General features: G+C 40.7%; 1 protein-coding gene across 2 annotated transcripts in view; it reads left to right on the forward strand.

Moving 5' to 3' along the window:
- pappa2 (pappalysin 2) overlaps positions 1 to 25,148 on the forward strand; it is a 63,685-nt gene extending 38,537 nt beyond the window's left edge. Inside the window, exons 12-24 of one of the 2 annotated variants that reach the window (XM_029725709.1) lie at positions 2,608 to 2,804; positions 3,611 to 3,730; positions 4,056 to 4,191; positions 4,598 to 4,772; positions 5,594 to 5,765; positions 6,149 to 6,326; positions 9,110 to 9,323; positions 10,069 to 10,237; positions 10,342 to 10,474; positions 10,972 to 11,081; positions 12,425 to 12,496; positions 22,622 to 22,720; positions 24,573 to 25,148. In XM_029725709.1, the coding sequence (XP_029581569.1) occupies positions 2,608 to 2,804; positions 3,611 to 3,730; positions 4,056 to 4,191; positions 4,598 to 4,772; positions 5,594 to 5,765; positions 6,149 to 6,326; positions 9,110 to 9,323; positions 10,069 to 10,237; positions 10,342 to 10,474; positions 10,972 to 11,081; positions 12,425 to 12,496; positions 22,622 to 22,720; positions 24,573 to 24,680 (1,883 nt within the window). In that variant the 3' untranslated portion in view covers positions 24,681 to 25,148. Of the gene's footprint in view, positions 1 to 2,607; positions 2,805 to 3,610; positions 3,731 to 4,055; positions 4,192 to 4,597; positions 4,773 to 5,593; positions 5,766 to 6,148; positions 6,327 to 9,109; positions 9,324 to 10,068; positions 10,238 to 10,341; positions 10,475 to 10,971; positions 11,082 to 12,424; positions 12,497 to 22,621; positions 22,721 to 24,572 lie in introns of those variants that run through there. The other variant, XM_029725710.1, reaches the window with a different exon arrangement.
- The last annotated feature ends 752 nt before the right edge of the window (positions 25,149 to 25,900 follow it).

Consider the following 25,900-nt stretch of genomic DNA (forward strand, 5'->3'; position numbering starts at 1 on the left):
ATTTTGATCTTGTCTCATCGCTGCAACTTCCCAAATGGGGTCAGGAAGCTAAGATTGTGTCATGTGTCCTCCGAAACCTGACCCGCCAAACTGCGCTTCTTAACACCCGCCCGCATAACCCAGAAGCCAGCTGCACCAATGTGTCGGAGGAAACACCGTTCAACTGACAACTCGAGATCCACCTACAGGTGCCCGACCCGCCACAAGGAGTTGCTAAAGCGCGATGAGCTAAGTAAAGCACCCCACGGCCAAACCCTCCCCTTACCAAGACGATGTTGGGCAAATTATGCGCCGCCCTATGGTACTGCTGATCACGGCCGGTTGTGATACAGCCTGGGATCGAACCCAGGTCTGTAGTGACGCCTCTAGCACTGCGATGCAGTGTCTTAGATCACTGCACCACTCGGGAGGCCAGCTGTTTTTTATTTGTAATACATTTGCATTAAAATCAAAAAACTTGTTTTCGCTTTGTCATTGTGGTATTGTGTGTCGATTGCTGAGTATTTTTTTTTTCATCTAATCCGTTTTAGAATAAGACTGTAACGTAACAAAATGTGGAAAAAGTCAACGGCCTGAATACTTTCCAAAGGCACTGTAGATGGGAGGGGTTGAGGGTAGCTGAAGGATGGGATTAAAAACAAACAAAAGATAACTATTGTAAAATACATTGTGTCCGTAAAATGTACAGTATATGGTATGTATAAGCTGGAAGTAGAAGCCGAAGTGTTGTTGTCCATTAGTTTACTCCAATTAGATATATATGTTGTGGATTGGAAATAATGCAGACAATTACATTGATGGAAGCAACAATCTATCTGCAATATTAAAGCTGATCTACCACTTTAAAACGGGTTAATTAAATAAACAAAATACTGTCATCTTTTGTCATTCTGCGCTTAACCATCTCAATTTATCCAAACTATGCATTATGCATACATGAATCTAATATATTTCAAAACAAAATCATATGAACTCAAAGACTAAAGCGACACTCACCCAGAGATGTGAATTGTGAAGGGTATTTTTCCTGCCCTGGCAAGTTTACTACAGCTAGCTTGTTTTGATATCCACAACAAAACAATGCTGTCAAGCTGACACTGCCTTGTCTCTGGTTTTCATTCAGAGACTTGGCATGCTAAAAGTAGACATTGCACAGTAACAGCAAATGTCAACCTCATAGTTGTGGTGTTGCCTATAATTGTATCCACCATGCTGAGGGATTATTTTGTACACTTCCTTTAACAGTTAGGACTACTCATCATGCTCTTAGTTAAAGAAATGTGTTTTCTTAGTAGAAAAATTGTCATTTGACACACAATATAAATCACAAGGAAGTAGTCCTAACTGTTACAGAGTAACTAAGATAATTCAATGGATTTACATGATTTATTCTCACAAACTGTATTTGTGTACGTCTCAAATGGCAGCCTATTCCCTTCATAGTGCACTATTTTGACCAGAGTAGAGTAGAGTAGGGTAGAGTATTACTTTAAACCCCAACTTGGGAAATTGTTTCATCACCTCAAGCATCATCAATGATTTTGGGGACAAGACAAGGATAAATTATTACATACATAATAATAAATACAGAAATGAAGCAGTGGATTATAAAGTGAATAGGGTGCCATTTGGGATGCATATTTGGGAATCTATTACTTAGTTAGTACGTCAACACCCCCCCCCCCAGTTTTGTCAAGGGAGAAATAATGAATCTATTCCATGAAGGTTCAGAGATGCCGTGACTGAAAGTGTTATATTTTCTTTGGGAATAAAAGGCATGACTAGCAGGAAAAGAACTTTGGCAAAAAAACAGATTCTAAATTGCAATTTATAAAATGGAATCATTGCACCATTCAAGATAGTGCCTCATTCTCACTCAGTCATGCACATATTTGCTTCCATGTTTGGGTATTCTGATGCTTGACAAGTTAACTCCTACAATACAAGACTGGATCATGATGTCAATGTATCTGAAGCATAAACATCAACTCGTATTATCCTGAAAGTGATATTGCTTTGACAAACAACTGAAGTAAAAACACATTTATCATTGTCACAGGGGTTGTTGTCTTTTGTACTGTATATTATGGTCAGTGCACAATATCCAAACAACCTGCTATGATGATAATGTGGTTTGATTCCATATTGTCTAGACTGTTTATTTTTGAGACATAGTTCCTTGGATTATTTATGCCAATTCAACACCTTGTCAGTGACTAAACTCTCCTACCCATGCAGCTGTATGTAACTAACAGGGCCAAATCCAGCCTCTGATGTTAAAGTTCACACATTATAAATGTTTGGTGTATTACATAGTGCTTTGCTCTTTTATTCTCTGTGAACCATTGTCACACCTCTTTATTGAACTACATCTTTCCGGGAATGTTTTCTGATGACAGCATCTACTTATTGTAATACAATGCAATCTCCCCAGCAGACTGTTCCTTTGGTCTGAGTCCCAAATGGCACCCTATTCTGTATATAGTGCACTACATTTGACCAAAGCCCTCTGAGTCCCGTTTAAAAAGTAGTGCACTATGAAGGGAATATGGTGCCATTTGGGACGCAAGCTTGTTCACCACATATCTTTCCCATTGTTTCCCCTAGGTGAACCCAGCCTGTGCTACGTCTTTGAGGGTGATGGTGTGTGTGAGGAGTTTGAGAGGGGCTCCAGCATACATGACTGTGGTTACTTCACCCCACATGGGTACAGTGACCAGTGGGCCTCCACCGCAGCAGCCTCCCATCAGGACCAAAGCAGCTGCCCTGCCCTGGCAGCCACCGGAGAGCCCTCGCTTAGCAAGGTAGCAGTGCTTTCCTCTGCCCTGTCCCCCACCTCCTGGATACAGATGTTATCTTTCTGTAAATGTGACAGTACTGAGTGTTTTGAATGTTTGGTAACACTTGATTTGGATAGTCCCAAGTAGATGGTTTGTAGATGGTTTGTAGATGTTCAATAACTGTCTATATATATATATTATTTTATTTTACCCCATTTTTCTCCTCAATTTCGTGATATCCAATTGTGATCCAATTACGATCTTGTCTCATCACTGCAACTTCCCAATGGGCTCAGGAAGCGAAGATAGAGTCATGCGTCCTGTGAAACATGACCCACCAAGTCGCCCTTCTTAACACCCGCTCGCCTAACCCGGAAGCCAGCTGCACCATTGTGTCGGAGGAAATACCGTTCAACTGACGACCGAGTCAGCTCGCAGGTGCCCGACCCACCACAAGGAGTCGATAGAGTGTGATGAGTCAAGTAAATCCCCCCCGGCCAAACCCTCCCCTAACCCGGACAATGGCGGGCCAATTGTGCGCCGCCCTATGGGACTCCTGATGTCAACAACATTTCAACTAACTGTCCACTAACCCTAACCCAAACCCTAACCTTAACCCTTATCCTAACCTTAAACTTAACCCTTACCCTAGCCCCAACCCTAACCTTTACCCTTATTCTAAACCTAACCGTAACCGTAACCTTAGCAAGCATTTGCTTATGAACAGATAGTTTGTTGATAGTATAACCATCTGTATATCATGGGACTATCCAAATAAAGTGTGACCGAAGGTTTTCAATAATTACTGTATGATTCCCCTTGTATTAAAGCTGTGCAAGCCCCAGTACCTGGAGATGAATGAGAAGCCGTCACATGACATATGGGTTCCATGCACGGCCCAGTCGTACACTCAGACCTACTATGATGAGGAAGATACAGTATGGCTAAAGGTTGAGTACTCCAGTCCACCACAGAGGATACTTGGGGCACCTTTTTCCCTTTATAGTGCACTACTTTTGACAAACTTTTGACAAACTATTTATAACCCTCTCTAAAGTAACGTTCCAACGGTCATTTGTTATGTTTCACGGCACATCTTTGTACTTTCTCCCAATTTGTCATGCCACGTTTGTCACAGTATTGTCCTGTTTCTGGTGTCATACTTTCATTACCATGCAATCTAATTACCATTGAAGTGGGGGACATTCAGGAACCGATTATTGAACAGTTGAACTCATTTGGTTGTTGTCATAATAACTCTAATTGTTTGCCCAGGTGGGATTTACGCAACCTGGAGTCGCCGCGTCTGTCATCATCTATCTGGCCTCGGACGGAGCCTGGCCCGGAGAGCAGTGCAGAAAAACAGTCACCATCCAACTGTGTGATACTGGTGGCAGAAACCACTCCCTGGGTATGAACTTGAACTACCGACCCTCAAAGGATGTTTGCCTGTTCGTTTTGACAGACAAAAGAGCTGACTGACTGTTTGAATTAACATTCAAAGATGCCTCAAGATGTCTTCACATATGCAGTATGTAGGGTTAGGCTTAAGGCTAGGGACATCTCAAGTCATGATGGCTGGTTACAGTGATGACCATATGATATTTAAAAAGTGTACTGAGTAAGCATCCGTGTGTTATTCCTGTCTGGGGCACTATCTCAATTCCTCGCATCCCATCTCCTTGGCTCCTTCTCAACTGTAGTTGAGGATAAGGTCCAAGGTCCCTCCCCTTGGACCTTCTTGTTCAATATGTTTTCAGAAGAAGATGAGGAATTGAGGAAAGATTCATTGAAAAAGGGACTGTGTCTGTCCTCAGGTTCCTTTGAGCTGTCGTGCCAGCAGAATCCTCTAGTGGTGAACGTGACACACAACCTGAGTCAACCCTTCTTCCTGACCACCGCTGTCATCCTCAACTTCTCCTCGCCCTTCGTTGCTGTGACGGGAGTCGCTCTGCGCACGTCGTGTCACTTCAGCGCATTTGCCCTCACTGGGTGCGCTGAGGGTGGGGTCTCATAGGGCTTCCACATGCACACACACACATACATGCACGCATGCATGCATGCACATACGTACATGTACAAACACATATGTGTACACACACACTCTCAGTCAGGTATACACAATCGCATACCAACACATATAATAGCACACACACACGCACCCACACACAAACACATACACGCAACAAAACACGCAACAAATCAAATCAAATCAAATGTTATTGGTCACATACACATATTTAGCAGATATTATTGCGGGTGTAGCGAAATGCTTGTGTTCCTAGCTCCAACAGTGCAGTAGTATCTAACAATTCACAACAATACACACAAATCTAAAAGTAAAAGAATGGAATTAAGAATGATATAAATATTAGGACGAGCAATGTCGGAGTGGCATTGACTAAAGAATAGTAGAATAGAATACAGTATATACTGTACATATGAGATGAGTAAAGCAGTATGTAAACATTATTAAAGTGACTAGTGTTCCATTATTAAAGTGACCAGTGATTTCATGTATATGTATATAGGCCAGCAGCCTCTAAGGTGCGGGGTTGAGTAGCATAATTGTGTATACACACACACACACACACACACACACACACACACACACACACACACACACACACACACACACACACACACACACACACACACACACACACACACACACACACACACACACATACACTAAGAGTGTGCTATGTGATACCATATCTGTTGAGGATTCAAATAATCAACACTACTCAGCTCATACTTTTCCCTTTGTGTTTCTTCTCTCCCTCTGTGTGTGTGTGATCGTGGTGGCCCAGCTGTTCACGGCGGCCCTGCCAGATGGACACATGCAGTCCTCCTCAGCTGGAGCATGCCTCTGTCACCTGCAGCCCCGAGACAGAGAGGACTGAGACCTCTCACTGCACTGTCCACTGTCATCCAGGTTTCATCCTCGCTGTGCTCAGTGGCAAGGGTAATCCACCCTTTCAGGTAAGCACAACACTAGGATTCGACTAGGGTCTTACCCCATAAGGTAAGCACAACTCTAGGATTAGACTAGGGTCTTACCCCATCAGGTAAACACAACCCTAAAACTTCCAGAAATCACTCTGGAAACTGTGCATTATAGAAATCATATATAAAATGTATATTATAAGACCCCTACACTTTATCGCCTACACATCAACATTGAATTTGAGAGCATTTGAAAGTAACATGAAATACTACTAGCCTCAAATGACTGTCGAAATATAGATCGTAGAGGAACTATTACAAGTAGCAGCAGTAGTATACAGTATATTTGTATTACTGTAGTAGCATGCCATATCCCATCATGTCTGTGTAATGGTAATGTATTAATCTTCCATTGAAAGCAAGAAACGGAGCTTCAGTGTCTAAATGGAGCATGGGACCGTGTTGTGAGCTGTCAGCTAATTGACTGTGGGCCCCCTGACCAGTCTCACGTCTACTTCGCTGTCTTCAGCTGCCCTTGGGGAACAACATTTGGCAAGCAGTGCTCTTTCACCTGCAACCCCCCTGCCATACTTCAGGGTATGTATGGTCAACAGTACAATTATAATGATACAAATTTACATGCAGTGCTTTGTTTTCATAACAGTTTATAGGTTCAGATGATTATAGGTCCATTTATTTTCATGAAGTGGGAAGTTGATATTCATTCACTCATTTACACAACATGAATGGCACATTCTAACATTTTCTCAGAGAAATTAACTTGACCATGAGGCTGTCATTACTGTTTTATGTTATACCTGAGGGGTCTCAGTCTATCTAAACCTTAAATGGTTCTTCGGCTTTCCCCATAGGAGAACAATAACCCTTTTTGGCTGCAGGTAAAACCCTTCTGAGTTCCTTGTAGCACTCTTTCCACAGAGGGTTCTACATGGAACCCAAAAGGGTTGTACCTGAAACCAAAAAGGGTTCTACCTATAACCAAAAAGGGCGCTCCTATGGGGACAGCCGAGAACCCTTTTGGAACCCTTTTTTCCACGAGTGTATTACCTCATGTTGTACACAGAGTGGCTTGGAGTCTAACCTCATGTGGCATCATGGCGTAGGAGTGTGTCTGTGTTTCTCTGCTCTAACCTATTAGAGGTTGTTGTGAGGCAAGGCTGTTCAGCCGGCCCTGGGACTGAACTGAACAGCTTGGCAGTTGGTCTTGGTCGACATCCAGTGGACGGAGGCCCTAGGCTTTGTGTAAATAGGAAAGTAGCATGCAGCCATAGCTGGTTGCTGACAGGTGGGGATAGGAAATAAGGCAAACAAGAGAGGGTTTCTATCTCTGGAGTCGCCAGCAGGGCCGAGTGGGGCTCATGCTGGCAAGAACATTCTGGCTTAGTGCCCGCCTGCCATTTCATTTACCTCAGGGCCCCTGTCTTCTAGCTTCTACTACAGGGTTTACCCCTGGCTTCTAGGTTCTACAACAGGGTTTTACTCCTGGCTTCTAGGTTCTACAACAGGGTTTTACTCCTGGCTTCTAGGTTCTACAACAGGGTTTTACTCCTGGCTTCTAGGTTCTACAACAGGGTTTACCCCTGTCTTCTAGGTTCTACAACAGGGTTTTACTCCTGGCTTCTAGGTTCTACAACAGGGTTTTACTCCTGGCTTCTAGGTTCTACAACAGGGTTTTACTCCTGGCTTCTAGGTTCTACAACAGGGTTTACCCCTGTCTTCTAGGTTCTACAACAGGGTTTACCCCTGGCTTCTAGGTTCTACAACAGGGTTTTACTCCTGGCTTCTAGGTTCTACAACAGGGTTTTACTTCTGGCTCCTAGGTTCTACAACAGGGTTTTTACTCCTGGCTTCTAGGTTCTACAACAGGGTTTTACTCCTGGCTTCTAGGTTCTACAACAGGGTTTTACTCCTGGCTTCTAGGTTCTACAACAGGGTTTTACTCCTGGCTTCTAGGTTCTACAACAGGGTTTTACTTCTGGCTTCTAGGTTCTACAACAGGGTTTTACTCCTGGCTTCTAGGTTCTAGATGGCAACTCCCAAAAGATGTACACTTAGTATACCAAACATTAGGAACACCTTCCTAATACTGAGTCCCCCCCCCACCCCTCCCCCCTACCAACATGCTGGCCCATGTTGGCTCCAATGCTTCCCACAGTAGTGTGAAGTTGGCTGGATGACCTTTGGGTGGTAGCCCAGTCTTGATACACACCTTGATACACAAACCTGATCATGAAAAACTCAGCAGCGTTGGAGTTCTTGACACAAACCTGTGTGCTTGGCATACCCCGTTCAAAGGCACTTAAATATTTTGTCTTGCCCATGCACCCTCTGAATGGCAAACATACATAATCCATGTCCTTCTTTAGCCTGTCTCCTCCCCTTCATCTACACTGATTGAAGTGGATTTAACAAGTGACATCAATAAGGGATCATAGCTTTCACCTAAATTCACCTGATCAGTCTGTCATGGAAAGAGTAGGTGTTCTTAATGTTTTGTATACTCAGTGTATACCACAACCTAGCTTGTAATTGACAGTACTTTGTTAAGCTGTGGTCAATCAGTGAGCCCTTACTGAATTGTTTGATGGATTACCAATATTGACCCAACATGCATGTTGATCCTAGTTCGTATTTATCCATTGACATGCATTACTAAATACTCAGCGGTTCCTCATACAGCTGTACAGGTGTAGGATTTGAATTTTAGCTAGTTTGCTACAGCAGGACATAATCCTGCAGCAACAGGACATGTGAATTATTATGTGGATTATAATTAATGGAAATGTTTGTAGGAATTGATACATTTTTCATAAGGGAAAATCAAGTGTGAAATTTCAAAGTAGAAATTACAAAATTCAGAAGCCTTTTAAACCTCAAATACACTACAAGTTATACATTTCCTACACTGCAGGAAAGTTATCCTGCAAAAGGAAGGTCAAATTAAGATCCCACATGTGTATTGGATTTTGTTAATGATTGCAACACTAGAGCAAAGCTTAAAGACCTTATAAAACTTTAAACCATGTCAAAGATTCATTACATTTTATAGACCAATAAAATGAACACAACTTTTAGAGTATTATGATGACATATACATACCAACATAAACTTGTGTGGGGGCCTTAGATAATTGAGCTTTACGCACCGGCAGGTATGGACACATACGGTACATTTGATCATATTGAAATCACTAATAGTCCACAAACTCACCTTCTCTCTTAGCAATTGAACAAAGGGACTGATTCCAGATGTCAGATTCATTAAGAGTTATTAACGAACCTCTACTCATCATTGCCATTAAATGATATACAATTCTGTGTGAGGTTTGAATTGATTGTGTGCCTTTATTTGTTTTGCAGGGGACAGTGATAGGTTGGTGTGCCTAGATGATGGTCTATGGTCCTTCCCTGAAGCCTACTGTAAGATAGAATGCCCAGAGCCTCCTACAGTACCTAACGCCAAGCTCTTAGTACCCCAGTGTAATGGTACAGGACATGATGTGGGTACCGTATGCCGTTACAAATGTAACCCAGGTTACTATGTTATGGCCAGCCTAAACACAAAGTCAAGAAAGTGAGTAATGTGTTATGTATCACTTTTCTTTTGCTCCATAAACATGTTATAGAACCGTGTTAATAGCTTTTATTTTATGAAACAAGGAACAATGAATGCATCACCTATTTCCCCCACGGATCCTGAGTTTAAATAGCACAATTCGTACATTTAAATGTATTTTTAGATCCATCGACCTTGCATACCTGTGTACGGTTTCTAAGCATAGCAACATAAACCTCCAATAAATTCCATATCAATGGTTACTTGCCTCATTATTGTTTTCCAGTTGAATTAATTGGGTAACTTCACCTCATTATCGGTGTAATTCACGTGTTTCTAATGAGATGGTTTCCCATTAGTAAACCGCTGGTGCGAGTTTATTTCCTCCCTTTGTTGGAGTCAGCATTATCCCTTGACTATTGGACAATATTGGCTGTCAAAGACAATGTTCTTGAATCTAGCTGGACCTTCTAAGACTGCTCAGCATGTTCTACAGGACTAACTGCATGTACAAACTAATATGAGAACATAATTTTTGCACCTGGACTTCTTTATGAGTTTTTCAACTCACTTTTAAGATATGTGAAAATCTTAAGCACCTTATTAATGCAACGTGTTAAAAGCTAAAAGCACTATAAAAATGGTTTTAAATGATCTTGTTTATTATTACCTTTGAGATGTTTTAAATTAAATTTGAAACAACATAATTTTGTGTGTGTGTGTCTGCATGTGTGTTGTGTGTGTGTGTGTGTTGCGTTCCCAGGAGGTTTCTGAAGGTGGAGTGTGTAGAGGGGGGCCAGTGGGAGGAGGGGGGCTGTGAACCCGTTCCCTGTCCATCTCTGCTTGCTGTCTTTGAGGGCATGTACACCTGCACCAATGGCAGGCACTACAACAGCCTCTGTACCCTCCTGTGTCCCCACGCCTCGGAAAACGTAAACAAAAGATGTGATCTAGGTCCACTTTCTGAGCTTGAACATCATCCCATCCCATTAATAAAGTACTATCTTATTCATTCAGTTTTTATCTCTCCTGACAGCACACGATTCGCTGCACTAAAGATGGCAGGTGGACAGAGGAGTTCACAATGTGTACAAGGTTAGCTGGAGCCTGTCCACCTCCGCCTGATGTCAATCAGGTTCAGTTTGCCTGTGACGAGGGTTTCAATGTTGGTAAGTCTCCTTCTCAACTTCTCCAGCTTGAGGACACTCCTCATTACACTTACAGTAGTACCTTAATGTAGTACAGCAGTGTTTTGTACTGTAGTAATCAATAGACTGTCAGTATTATTTTAGACAATGCATTGCATCCATTCTGTTGGTATTTGTTTGGTCATGAAGCTTCTACGATGTAACAGAACATGTTTTAACATCTCATGATTATGTAATACTATACCTTAAAAAATATATATACATGTATATTTTTACCCAGACGTAAGTATTCTTAATTGTTTAGATATTATGAACTGTGGAGCGTTCTGTAGCATCCCAGAAGGCATTGGAAAATATAACAGAGCCATAGCAGGTAGCAGGTGGTAAAACACTTTGCAAGCCGAACTGCCAAGCTGTTGAACCACAGATGATTAGTCTCAACTTTTTTTATTTGCACATCAATAAATTCAACAGATGCAAATCAGGGTAGAAGGAAAGCTTACTTTGTGTCACTGCAGGTGCAGTTTGCTACCCAACATGCAGTGCGGCCCTGCATGACCCAGTTGTTTTAGCCAATGGCACCGCAGCAGACAACGTCAAGCACTGGATGCTACCAGGCAGGGTTCAGGTAAGGTGTTTGACTGATGCAAACGCTTTGATGCTTTGTTATTTACTAAATGTTATTAGTATTGGCTGATATCCCCCTTGTGTATCCTTAGAGCTTCACAAACAGGTCTGAGGCTCGCCCAAATTATTAATTTCGATAAGTAATGGACTAAAACATGTGGTTGTCTGTACTTCAAATTGAGCTTTTCCTGCAAATTGAGCTTTTCCTTATTTTACTCTATGTATTAATATTATTCAATATAAAGAACCAAGTGCAAGCTTCCTGCTTCTTTCCTGCTAAGTTAGGGCACTGTTAGCCTTACTGTGAACTCTGTAATGATCAAATGTTTATTGTGATTTCTGCAAGATTGACATACAGATGGCAAGATACGATGGTATAAAGAATCGGATGGACCAAAAAAAGTGATATGTAACATAAGGGGTTATACTATTATAAATAGGCGCCTTTCATCAAGAATCTGTGGAACACGCAATCATCATGGCGGAATGTCTAGGAATTTGAATGATGTGTCAGAGTGAAATATACTGTTGTTTTCTTAAGAAGGGCAACCTGCCCAATATCATCTCAAAGGATCGCTTTGACATGAACGCTAGTGTAAACAGCCCTATCATTTGACCCTGTATTGCCCTCAAACTCAACTCTGGACCTCGAAGCTGTTCTGCTGCATGTTTTCATTGTTCTAAATCAGGGACTGATTTAGACCTGGGACACCAGGTGTGTACAATTAATTATCAGGTAGAACAGAAAACCAGCAGGCTCCGGACCTCGTAGGGTAAGAGTTGAGTACCCCTGCTCTATTGGGTGGCCCTTCACTGAGCCAGCAGACCTAACTGCCTTCCAAATAGTTTGGAACTGATTTATATAACTTGAGCTGTATTACTGGCACGTCATCTTGATCCAAGGCATTATGACTGTATCCCTTAACCAGACAACTTTTGGGACACAAAGGAGTATCCTGTTACTCCTACAGTCTTTGTCAGTCAATCAATATGATTAGTACGCTGTCGTTCCAATTAAGGTAGAAATAAAATGCCACAGACCATTATGAGAACTCAAGATGACAGTGCCATTTTGGCTAGATCACTTCATAACACCAAATATGGGCTTGTTGACTAAATGTTTTTGGTTTGGTGGGAGCAGTAGTGTAAAGTTGGAGCTGGATTTAAAGTTAGAGATCTTTATCAAGTGTAGTCATTGACATTTTGTATCACCAAAAAGAAAGTCCTGTGTACAGACATACTATTTCCTGTAAGCCTAGTTTAACTGAAATCGGTTTAGATCTATAGAGCTTGATATTGATACTGATGACTAATTACAACGTCTCAATCAATGTTACATTACAGGACATCGTCTGCACAGGAATGATGAGATGGCATCCTGACCCCAAACTCATACAATGTATCCAGTCATGTGAGGTGAGTGTTCTATCATAGGCAAAATTGCCACCAGGGATGGGGGGACATGTGCCCCCCAATATTCAGAACAGGTCGATTACCCCCCCCCCCCCCCTAATAATTTCTTTAAAATAAACAAATACATTTTTTTGGGTTGGGGTGCCCCAGCCAAAACACGTCAGATAGCATATAGCATATGAACACATCATAATCAATGGCAAAATGTGTAGAATTGCAGGAAATTTGCTTTAACAATCGACTTTGGGCACGAACAACGGTCCAACTCCTCCCCTTTCTCAAATGTGGTATGCATTTGATGGTTCATCGATGTGTCTTTCTGGTCATGCGCGCCGTGACCGACGTAGCTAGTTCATCAGCTAAGCTAGCCACTTGTAGCTAGCCAGTAACTCCTCCAGTATGTGTTGATGTCATTTTGGATGGCAGCTGTAGAGATTGGTAAGAAATGGCACTTCTGTAGCCAAATATCTTGTCAATATTATCATTTTTTTAAGCATTAAATGACCTACTATTATTGTGCATTGATGACTTATACAGTTTAAAGTCGTTATTTTTTCCCAAAGTCAACTTGTAAAGTAGCTGTCCAGTGTTTCCAGATTTCTATTAAATATGACCTATAATTAATTACAATATGAGTGAAATTGTTTTCCTTACAAAATGTTTTAAATAAGTATGTTAAAAAGCAGCTTTTCTGTGTTGGATTGGTGTGGGAGTACCCCAACAATAGAATGGTGTGGGCGTATACCTGTCATAAAAAATATTCATGCGAGTAGACCGCTTATCTGTTATCAGGAAATAGCAAGCATTTTTGAAACGGTCTGTTTGAGATACAAGTTTGAGTTTGTTTTTTTTTTAAGTGTTTTTTTTTTCTCCGATTTATGCTTTGGCCACAAATACGGGTATAGGATGAGTCAACAACATTATTTGGGTATGAGTTAATAGAATATTAACTTTTAAAATTTTCACTGGACACTTACTTTAAAACCCCACCATTTTCTCTCTTCTTCATTACAAATTGTATAGAGTAGCAAGAAATTAGCATTAAAACGGCTAAATGTCTCTCCAAAAACATGTGTAGAATAGTATTATAAAACTGCAAATCTTTTATAAATTTTTTTGGGGGGGGTTGGAGGGCCTTCCACTTATCCTTCCACTTGTACTGTGTTTTCAAGCCCATCCATATACCCCACAAAATACCCCTGAAGAGAGGCATAATAAGTCAGGTCAAACTGTGTAGAATTGCAGGAAATGTATTTTAAAATGTCAACAACAACATAAATACACCCGGGCTTCCCGTCTGCTATTTTGCCCTTGTGTTCTATACAGCATAGTGCCTGCCAGATAGGGTTCATATACTATACTATCGCTCTAAAATGTTGAGTTTTCTCTAGCTTCCCTGGAGTGCCAGATGGGTTTGGTTTGCAGTTTTGGGACTACTTTATTGGTCCATTATGCCAGACAAGCACATATCAATTATTTGTAATGATTTCCAATAGTATTTGAACCCAGGTCTGGTGCCTGCTACAGTATTATACTGTACCAACATGATGAAAGATGAGACATGTCAAATCAAATGAAAATGTATTTATATAGCCCTTCTTACATCAGCTGATATCTCAAAGTGCTGTACAGAAACCCAGCCTAAAACCCCAAACAGCAAGCAATACAGGTGTAGAAGCATGGTGGCTAAGAAAAACTCCCTAGAAAGGCCAAAACCTAGGAAGAAACCAAGAGAGAAACCAAGCTATGAGAGGTGGCCAATCCTCTTCTGGCTGTGCCGGGTGGAGATTATAACAGTACATGGCCAAGATGTTCAAATGTTCATAAATTACAAGCATGGTCAAATAATAATAATTACAGTAGTTGTCGAGGGTGCAACAGGTCAGCACCTCAGGAGTAAATGTCAGTTGGCTTTTCATAGCCAATTATTCAGAGTATCTCTACCGCTCCTGCTGTCTCTAGAGAGTTGAAAACAGCAGGTCTGGGACAGGTAGCACATGTAAATATATTTTGCCAATCTATGCTGCTCTGTTCCCGAGCAATACATGCTTTGAAAAAGTATTTTCTTACCTGATCATAATCACCCCTAACATCAAAACAATGGTGTTTTCTTTAAAGTAGCCTAAGCTTGATCTCAGAAAATATTATTTGAACAGACTTGCTCTACATTTATTGCAGAAAAAGGGATTACATGTTTTAGTAAATAAAACCATGGCAATATATAGACCCTTCATATTATCATACTGTACATAGTCCTACCTCAACCGAGAATATTACCACCAAGACCCACATTCAATTAATTGCAGATAAAGCAAAATACATTGTGGGTTCACTGAGAGTGTTTATGCTGTATTCTAAGGGAAGGTGTTGTTTTACGTCAAAATCCATTGTCCACGAGAGGAACAGCTTCTGGGTTTTAACATGGTTAACTCTTCAGATTTACATTTAGATTTTGATTTACAATTTGGTCACTTAGCAGGCACTTATCCAGAGTGACTTACAGAATGCATTCAACTAAGGTAGGTAAGACAAGCACATATCACCGTCATTGAAAGTAAAAACATTCCTTAATTAAGCAGTTCTAAATGAACCTTAGTGCAGTTCCTTCACCTGCAGGGGATTGAAATGGGCCCCAAGTGTGCTCCAACTATGGCAAGGTTCACCGCAAACTATGAACCTCTCTCTCTCTACCTTGTTCAGGCTTTATTTGTTGAAAAACTGATCACTGGCGACAAAGCGTCATTTCTGAGGCTGACGGTGTTCCATTTCTCTTTCATCGTTTCCTTAGATTTTGTCTATTTTCAGGGATCAAATTCAAAGGCAGGCTTATTTTGATATATTTTCCCATTAATTTATTAGCTGTCATAGTACACTATTATTATCCAGAACATTTTTATTCCACCAGACTTTAGTGTAAACTGGAACTATCTATGGAACACATTAACTGTTCATGTCTCATGGTATTAAAATATTTAATCTACCTGCCAACAATTTTTTCCTTCAATCTTCAGTTGTTTATAACCAGATACTCCATGACAACATTGTAAATTATATCACTCCACATGTGTTACAAATGCTCCCTGACAGATCTCATCCAGATGCTCCTTTTCAAAATGGGATGATGAGGTCAGTTAAAGGAATACTTCAGTGCTTGTGGAAACCATTTTTATGTCTCTGCGTGCAGTTTGAAGAAAGTTGCTAACTAGCATTAGCGCAATTGCTAACTAGCTTTAGCGCAATGACTGGACGTCTATGGTAACTGCTAACATGCTAGTACAGTAGATACAATACACTTCCAGTCATTGCACTAATGCTAGTGTCACGTCCTGACCATAGAAAGCTTTTATTTTCTATGGTAGAGTAGGTCAGGGCGTGACTGGGGGGTTAGTATAGTTTATTATTTCTATGTGGGGTTCTAGGTTTGTTTTACTATGTTGGTGATTGTGTATGATTCCCAATTAGAGGCAGCTGGTAATCGTTGTCTCTAATTGGGGATCATACTTAAGTAGCATGTTTTCCACTTGTGGGTGATGGGATATTGTGTTTATGTGTAGTTGCATTGTCGTCACGTTTCGTTTATTCTTTATTGTTTTTGTATTTTGCTTAGTTTCACTTTCTAATAAAAGATGTGGAACGCTACTCACGCTGCGCCTTGGTCCGATCATTCCAACGAACGTGACAGCTAGTTGACATTGGCTCACAAAACGACCTTCATACTGGATGCAGAGACATAAACATGGTATCCATGAGTTCTTCTGACTCATTGCTAAAATCCCGAAGAATCCCTTTAAGGCATCATAGACTTTACCACAAGTAGACCTTCATTATCTAGGCCAACATTTTCCTCTTCTAATCGTGGTGCACAAAATGCATAAATCTCAATAGCAAAACAGTTGAAACAGCTTGTTTACTTTCAAAAAGTAAACAAGCAAAGGCTGAATGGACAGTAGGAGAAAAAACTGAATAATGTAATGAGGGTGTGTCGAGACTAGCCAATCAGCCCTTCAAAAACAAACTATTTAGCCTACCCCATGTGCTCCACATTTAGACAGCCAGTATAAACTGTTCTCTCGTTCACAAGTTGAACTTGCAGTGTGAGTAATACTTGTTATAAATAACATCATATATTTATACTTTTGTATACTTTTTACGGCACATACAGTGCCTTCGGAAAGTATTCATACCCCAGACCCTTTAACTTTTTCCACATTTTGTTAGGTTACAGCCTTATTCTAAAATGTATTCAATAGTTTTTTTGGCTCAGAAATCTACACACAATACCCCATAATAACAAAGCAAAAACTGTTTTTTATAAATGTAAAAAATGTATAGAAATAAAAAAGCGGAAATATTACATTTACATAAGTATTTACTCAGTACTTAGTTTTTTACTCAGTACTGTTTTTACTCAGTAGTTTGTTGAAGCACCTTTGGCAGCAATTACAGCCCTGAGTCTTTTTGGGTACGACGCTACAATCTTGGCACACCTGAATTTGGGGAGTTTCTCCCATTCTTCTCTGCAGATCCTCTCAAGCTCTGTCAGGTTGGATGGGGAGCGTCGCTGCACAGCTATTTTCAGGTCTCTCCAGAGATATTAGATAGGGTTCAAGTCCAGGCTCTGGCTAGGCCACTCAAGGACATTGAGACTTGTCCCGAAGCCACTCCTGCATTGTCTTGGCTGTGTGTTTATTAAGGTCGTTGTCTTGTGCGGTGGTGAATGTCCCGCCCCAGTCTGAGGTCCTGGAGCAGGTTTTCAATAAGGATCTCTCTGTACTTTTCTCTGGTCATCTTTGCCTCGATTCTGACTAGTCTCCCAGTCCCTGCCGCTGAAAAACATCCCCACAGCATGATGCTGCCACCACCATCCCTCCCCGTAGGGATGGTGCCAGGTTCCCTCCAGACGTGACGCTTGGCATTCAGGTCAAAGTGTTGAATCTTGGTTTCATCAGACCAGAAAATTTTGTTTCTCATGGTCTGAGTCCTTTAGGTGCCTTTTGGCAAACTCCAAGCGGGCTGTCATGTGCCTTTTACTGAGAAGTGGCTTCCGTCTGGCCACTTTACCATGAAGGCCTGATTGGTGGAGTTCTACAGAGATGGTTGTCCTTCTGGAAGGTTCTCCCATCTCCACAGAGGAACTCTAGAGCTCTGTCAGAGTGACCATCGGGTTCTTGGTCACCTCCCTGACCAAGGCCCTTCTCCCCCGATTGCTCAGTTTGGTTGGGCGGCCAGCTCTAGGAAGTGATGAGTCTTGGTGGTACTAAACTGTTTACATTTAAAATGATGGAGGCCACTGTGTTCTTGGGGACCTTCAATGCTGCAGAAGTTTTTTGGTACCCTTCCCCAGATCTGTGCCTCGGCACAATCTTGTCTCAGAGCTTTACGGACAACTCCTTCGACCTCATGACTTGGTTTTTGCTCTGACGTGCACTGTCAAAATCTCTAAAAAACAATTTTTTCATGGGGAGGATTTTTAAAACATTTGATCCATTTTAGAATAAGGCTGTAATGTCACAAAACGTGGAAAAAGTCAAGAGATCTGAATACTTTCCGATGGCATTGTACAGTATGTGCAGATATGTGCACCGTCATTGCTCTCTCTCGCTCTGCTGTGGGTGCATGATGTGCCACTTGCTAACTGTCATTCACATGGCGAGGGGATGAAGCTCACTGGTAGAACTCAAATTGCTATAGGGCTGGCCCTTATGGGGGAAAATGTATTGAAATTGGCACAGCACAGCTTCAAGAAAAACAGTCACATTCGAATAAGGGATTTTATGGCTAATTGAGGTAAGATAGTAACTCTGCTGATAGATTACATATGTATGAACTACACATTCACACATCCAGCCCTAAGCAGGAGGTTTAAAAAATATTTAGTAGTCACCAAAGTTCAAGAACATGTCTTTAAATAGTCAAATTTTACAATACCTTGAGAGGTAACTGTACTTTGAAATTTTACATTTGCCAGACACACATTAATGTTTCAGGTTTGTTTTGAACCGCTAAACATGACTTTACATTTGCGAAGGAATTTAGAGGAGAACATAATTAGTGAGTGAGCTCTGAGGAAGTCCCAATCAGGAAGCGGTAATGTGGGCCCTTGAGCAAGGCAGTTAACCCCCAACAACAACTGCTCCCCGGGTGCCATGGACGTCGATTAAGGCAGCCCTCCGCACCTCTCTGATTCAGAAGGGTTGGGTTAAATGCTGAAGACACATTTCTGTTGAATGCATTTAGTTGTGCAACTGACAAGTTATCCCCTTTCCTTCCCAAAACATTAAAAGTTGTTGCTATGGAGTTTATTTAGTTTGTTGTATCTTTCACTTAGCATTAAACTAAGTCAGTCGGCTCTCTCCGAGCGTAACCCCTTCCTTCACTCCAACAGGATGTTTAGGGTTAGGGTTAGGGTTAAATTGTTTTCATGGCATGAAGAGATAATGTTTATGAGGAATCTCCACCCTTGGTGTCGCTAATGATTAACTTAGTCCACATTGTTTTGGTATTGTCGAATTACTGAGTCATCCTGGAAACAGTTGAATTGTGTTAATTTATGTTTCTTCAAACTGTTTTTGTCTTAATGGAAACAGTTGTGTTGTGTTTATGTTTCTTGAGAAATATGTTTATATGAAATACATAACAAAGGGGTTCATTTAAAGTAAATTCTGGATTCTTTAAATACCAATTTGGATGACGCAAGTCAAAAAATGCAATGGACTAGAATCCCTAAGAACCCCTCTTAGACAGAAGCCAGGAACATGAGTAAACAGCCAGGTTGTCTATCCGATAGAGGATATATTTATTCGCTGTTGTAACTCAAATAGCTCAGCAAGCTATCAAACGGATGAGTTGTCCCTCAGATAGCACACTGTATGGCATCTAGTCTACTGTAGGAATTACAGTGTACTAGAACAATGGATTTTTCAAAGAGAAAACACCAAGGTTCTGGGGAAAAGTCGGCCTCCCCTCCAAAGTCTACTGGTGCAGACACGGCATCATAAACACCTTTAAACTTGGTACATTACACTGACACCGTAATCCAGCAGTCATCAGAGTTCCAAGTATGTTCTAAGAGGCGGTACTATTAAATTTACTGACAGTTTACACAGGGCCGTTAGAAGTCGGGAGGTCTCTCTCTGCCTTATTTCCCAGATTCCTGGAGCACTCCGTGGAAGTCTGATCCATCAGTCTTGTCTATGACCCCTTATCACCTTTTTAAATTACATTAATGGCACCTTTATCAAATAAAAAACACAATGACTCACAAGTGGAAAAGTCATGCCTCTTTCTTTTGTTATTGAGAAAATTATTATTGAGAATATTTGGGTGATAAGAAAGGTGTGGGTAAATTGTTGATAGAAATGGGCATTTGGACGAGTCAAGCGTGTCAACTTTGATTATTTTTTTATGGAAAGCATGGGTGTTCATACTGTTGATGTTACAGTATTTTATTGTCTTGCTTTATACTGAAAGGGGTCAAGTAGTGATGTTAGATCATTAAAGACCAAAGACTTTAAAGATTTAAATAGTCTAACTTCTGATTGTACTTATTTAACCAATGTTAAGGGGTCATGTCAAAGATACATTACAACCAGAAGGAATATACTACTTTCTCATGTTTAGAAGTTGTTACAATATGTAACATACAGTTAAAGTCGGAAGTTTACATACACTTAGGTTGGAGTCATTAAAACTCGTTTTTCAACCACTCCACACATTTCTTGTTAACAAACTATAGTTTTGGTAAGTCGATTAGGACATCTACTTTGTGCATGACACAAGTCATTTTTCCAACAATTGTTTACAGATAGATTATTTCACTTATAATTCACTGTATCACAATTCCAGTGGGTCAGAAGTTTACATACACTAAGTTGACTGTGCCTTCAAACAGCTTGGAAAATTCCAGAAAATTATCTCATGGCTTTAGAAGCTTCTGATAGGCTAATTGACATAATTTGAGTCAATTGGAGGTGTACCTGTGGATGTATTTCAAGGCCTACCTTCAAACTCATTTCCTCTTTGCTTGACATCATGGGAAAAACAAAATAAATCAGCCAAGACCTCAAAAGAAAAATGTAGACCTCCACAAGTTTGTTTCATCCTTGGGGGCAATTTCCAAACGCCTGAAGGTGCCACGTTCTCCTATACAAACAATAGTACGCAAGTATAAACACCATGGGACCACGAAGCCATCATACCGCTCAGGAAGGAGATGCGTTCTGTCTCCTAGAGATGAACGCACTTTGATGCGAAAAGTGCAAATCAATCCCAGAACAACAGCAAAAGGACCTTGTGAAGATGCTGGAGGAAACAGGTACAAAAGTATCTATATCCACAGTAAAATGAGTCCTCTATCGACATGAGGAATGGGCCAAAATTCACCCAACTTATTGTGGGAAGCTTATGGAAGGCTACCCAAAACGTTTGACCCAAGTTAAACAATTTAAAGGCAATGCTACCAAATACTAATTGACTGTATGAAAACTGCACATGGGGACAAAGATCGTACTTTTTGGAGAAATGTTCTCTGGTCTGATGAAACAAAAATTTAACTGTTTGGCCATAATGACCATCGTTATGTTTGGAGGAAAAAGGGGGAGGCTTGCAAGCCGAAGAACACCATCCCAACCGTGAAGCACGGGGGTGGCAGCATCATGTTGTGGGGGTGCTTTGCAGCAGGACGGGCTGGTGCACTTCACAAAAAAGATGGCATCATGAGGATGGAAAATTATGTGGATATATTGAAGCAACATCTCAAGACATCCGTCAGGAAGTTAAAGCTTGGTCGCAAATGGGTCTTCCAAATGGACAATGACCCCAAGCATACTTGCAAAGTTGTGGCAAAATGGCTTAAGGACAACAAAATCAAGATATTGGAGTGGCCATCACAAAGCCCTGACCTCAATCCTATAGAAAATGTGTGGGCAGAACTGAAAAAGCGTGTGCAAGCAAGGAGCTCTAAAAACCTGACTCAGTTACACCAGCTCTGTCAGGAGAAATGGGCCAAAATTCAACCAACTTATTATGGGAAGCTTGTGGAAGGCTACCTGAAATGTTTGACCCAAGTTAAACAATTTAAAGGCAATGCTACCAAATACTAATTGAGTGTATGTAAACTTTTGACCCAGTGGGAATGTGATGAAAGAAATAAAAGCTGAAATAAATCATTCTTTCTACTATTATCCTGACATTTCACATTCTTAAAATAAAGAGTGATCCTAACTGACCTAAGACAGGGAATTTGTACTAGGATTAAATGTCAGGAATTGTGAAAAATTGAGTTTAAATGTATTTGGCTAAGGTGTATGTAAACTTCCGAATTCAACTGTAAATGTTGCAAAACAACAGCTTTATGTTAGGCACCATAGTTGAAATGTATTGTATTACAAATGCACCTGAAACCAATATGGTCCATGAGCCAGTTTAAAAGCCTATTTGTCTTACAAAGGGAGTATCAACAAATTTTGCCAAAGAGTCTGTTTTAATTACCGGCCAAAGTATTTAGTAAAAAACAAAACAATTAAATAGATTTATTTACGGCTTGGCAGCTTCGAAAGGCAAGGAAAATTATTTTGGAGTGGGGGCTAGTTTTGAGCAGGGGAGAAACTGCAGAAATCTCCCCAGCAGCTGCCATTCTACTGTGATGTGGATTCAGGTACAACCTGGAGTGTTTGAAATGACTCCATCGGCCCGGGGAAAGCCAACAGTATCTTTGGCAGTCACCTCTTATTTTCTTATTTTTGGCACAGCAACTTTAAGGTTAAGTTAAAAAACATTAAAGGCTTTCATTATGACGCATTTAAGATTTTTATGTAACATAAATTTGACAATTGCGTGCCATTGCCGAGTTAGACAGAACTCCCCAAAGTACTGCAAAAATTGTTAAACGCAGTACCCTATTTCTGTCTCACATGCAAAATACTGAATCACAGCTCAGAGTGGTCAGGGATCAGCTCTTTACTAGGTGTTAATTAATTACATGAAAAGGCAATGGTATCCACTATTGGCACTTCACAGTGTGGGTTTGGTTGAATTCTGTTGATGTTGACTCCTGCAAGTAGGAAGTTGCCTCGTTTTTGATGCCATCTTTTGGATGCTACCTTTTAATAAGAGTTTCCTTTTTTCCAGCCCTTTGGGGGAGATGGTTGGTGTGACACCATCAACAACCGGGCCTACTGCGAGTATGATGGAGGGGACTGCTGTCCATCCACACTCTCAACCAGAAAGGTAAATTAACCAATTTTTTTCTATACTTAATTTTACATTTACATTTTAGGCATTTAGCAGATGCTCTTATCCAGAGTGACTTACAGTTAGTGCATTTATCTTAAGATAACTAGGTGGGACAACCACATATCACACACAGCCTAGAAAATATCATTTTCCTCAATATCATAGCTATCAGTAGAATCAGAGCTAAAAGGGGAGGGAGGTCAAGTGCAAGTGCTTGTTAAGTTTTTTTTGGTGAGGAGGATTATTTAAGATACTGTTTGAAGAGGTAGGGTTTCAGATGTTTTCGGAAGATGGGCAGGGACTCTCACTTCCATGTGAGAGTCAGTCTACTGCGGTGGGAATGTTTTTCTCCCACATACCTGCTATTTTGCTTACTGTATAATCATGGTGCCTATTCATTCCTGGGAGTGCTGCAGCCAGCTAACTGGAGGTCATTAGTCTCTATCATGTCTGTAGCTATGACTCATGGCGGTAGCACAGCTATTCCCGGTTCCCCCTTGAATGAGTAAGCTCAGCAACGGAGTGCCTGTCATAAATACATCAGCAGCTAAATAGTATTTTATGAGGGGAAGGCTTAGTGTCCGTGGTCTTCTGCAACTGTAAAACACCAGTTAAACTATAAGGCTCTGAGAAAGTGAAATAAAACGTAAGCGACAGCATCCTGCCACTGTGGGTCCAGCGGAACTGTGGAGCACTGGTGTTTATGCAGCCTATGGAAATGCTTCTGGTCTTCAAGGCACTTCTCTGATTGGCCACTTTGATTTGTAGAGCCTGGTTTTGGGTCCAAGCTAGCAGCAGAAGACTTGGATAGTAGACTAGGAAGATGATTCAGTCCACTCACTTCCAGTTGAAGGAGAGACGTGTAATGAGCCTCGATGTGCTCTACATGTTTGTACAGTGCAATCCATTCATTCAATTAATTAGTTATGTAAAACACATTTTATTCAATTTTCAAAGCAGTTTTGTGAAGTCATGATAAACATTGGTTAGCAACTACTCAGAAGTACATACAAAACAGTCCAAGATTTGGCTTTTGTTTGACGCAAGCAGGAAAACATCCAGCCCCTGTTGTCCAGAGGTCGTTAGAACAAAGCAAAAGCAGCAGAGTATAGTTTTGTCCCAAATGACACCCTATTCCCTACATAGTGCACTATATCATTTGGCTCACCACTGCCTCCATCAATGAACCAACATAGGGCTTAGGAAACAGTTTGTTGCCAAACAAACACACGTTTAATGGGAGAGAGCAGTCTCTGATCTGTGTTTCTCTTCTTAACCTTCTGGAACAGTTGCTAAGTCTTCAATAAAACTATTACCTCCATTAAAAATCAGTGAAATCAATGCTAGGCTAGCCTCAGCATTTAGCTAGCCTCTCATGTTTACATTTCTTGCAACAGACTGCTAGGCAGGGCATCTGGGTTTATTTTGCAACCTGTGGTGATGGCTTGCTTCCTAGACAAGACCTGGCAACCCCTGTTGTTGATTCTTAACATGTGTTCATCCGTTCACCTCTGTGGTGTATTCCCTCCCCCGATACTCAAGGTTTCTCACCGTTGAGTCCATGGTGAACCATTTGACATCACTCCCTTCCTTTATCTCTCTGGAGACATTTGTTTCTCTTTAAAATTGTGAAGAAATAAAACATGTGTAGAGCTCACACATATAATACTATGCAAACTATTGGATAGGTAGGACAAACAACTGGCTTCTTATGGGCATAGTTTGAAGTTTATTGCATTGTTAAATGTATGCAATTACATTGTGTATGTATTAGTTAAGTTGGGGAAATGACCTCTGGTTGTGATTTGTTTGTTTCTAATCCCCTGGTTACTTGACTGATTGACAGGTCATTCCGTTTGGGGCCAACTGTGATCAGGATGAATGTACTTGCCGTGATCCAAATGCCGAGGAGAACAAGAGTAAAGCCAAATACTTGGAAGCAGGACTGTTATGAACGATGGATCGTTATGTGTGAACAGGGCCAAGGCTGGCTCACAATGAAACAACACCAGATGAACTTCACCCCTGGATATGATATATTTCCATTTTGTTTTCCTATTAGGGAGCAATGAAGGTAATCTCTTCTTAGACAAAAATAAAAACTGTTTTAATATTGTAGCTTTTAGGATTACAACACAATAACTAATCTGTAAAGATGACTAATTTGTATAGAATAATATATTTGGGCAATCTCTAACTTCGTAGATGTAGTTAAGGAAGACTACAGTATTATAACATCATATCACATAATACATATTTATGCATATCATAAGTACCTGACTTAATACTTTCTGCTAAGAGAGTTGTTGTTAGATGTAGCAGTTCTCAATAAATATTCCATGCAGATATTGTGTAATCTTGTTCTATGTGATATTATACTGTATTTTACACTTGATGTTGAATAAAATCAGTGTTTATTACAGTTTCTCACTGTTTCTGTATCTCCACACCCCTCTGAACATAAGGGGACACATACCATATGCATCTCAAATTAAATGTTATTTGTCACATGCTACGTAAACAAGTGTAGACTAACAGTGAAACGCTTATCGTAATTTCCGGACTATAAGCCGCAACTTTTTTCCCACGCTTTGAACCTCGCGGCTTAAACAATGACGCGGCTAATATATGGATTTTTCCCGCTTTCAATTTTTTTTTTTTACAAGCCGTGTTTCGTTAAAGCTTATTTATTTTTGTTACAAGCCGTGTTTCGTTAAAGCCTGTGTAAAGTTCATTTCTTTCAATGTACCGGTAGGCACCTGCGGCTTATAGACGTGCGGCTTATTTATGTTCAAAATAATATATATTTTTTAATTCAGTGGGTGCGGCTTATATTCAGGTGCGCTCAATAGTTCGGAAATTACGGTACTCACGGGTCCTTTTCCAACAAGATAAATGTAAAGATAAAAAAATAAATTGTAACGAGGAATGCACAGTGAATAATCAAATCAAATCAAATGTATTTATATAGCCCTTCTTACAGCTGATATCTCAAAGTGCTGTACAGAAACCCAGCCTAAAACCCCAAACAGCAAGCAATGCAGGTGTAGAAGCACAGTGGCTAGGAAAAACTCCCTAGAAAGGCCAAAACCTAGGAAGAAACCTAGAGAGGAACCAGGCTATGAGGGGTGGCCAGTCCTCTTCTGGCTGTGCTGGGTGGAGATTATAACAGAA

This window comes from Salmo trutta, chromosome 31, assembly GCF_901001165.1.
Source record: "Salmo trutta chromosome 31, fSalTru1.1, whole genome shotgun sequence".
Taxonomy (NCBI): Eukaryota; Metazoa; Chordata; class Actinopteri; order Salmoniformes; family Salmonidae; genus Salmo; species Salmo trutta.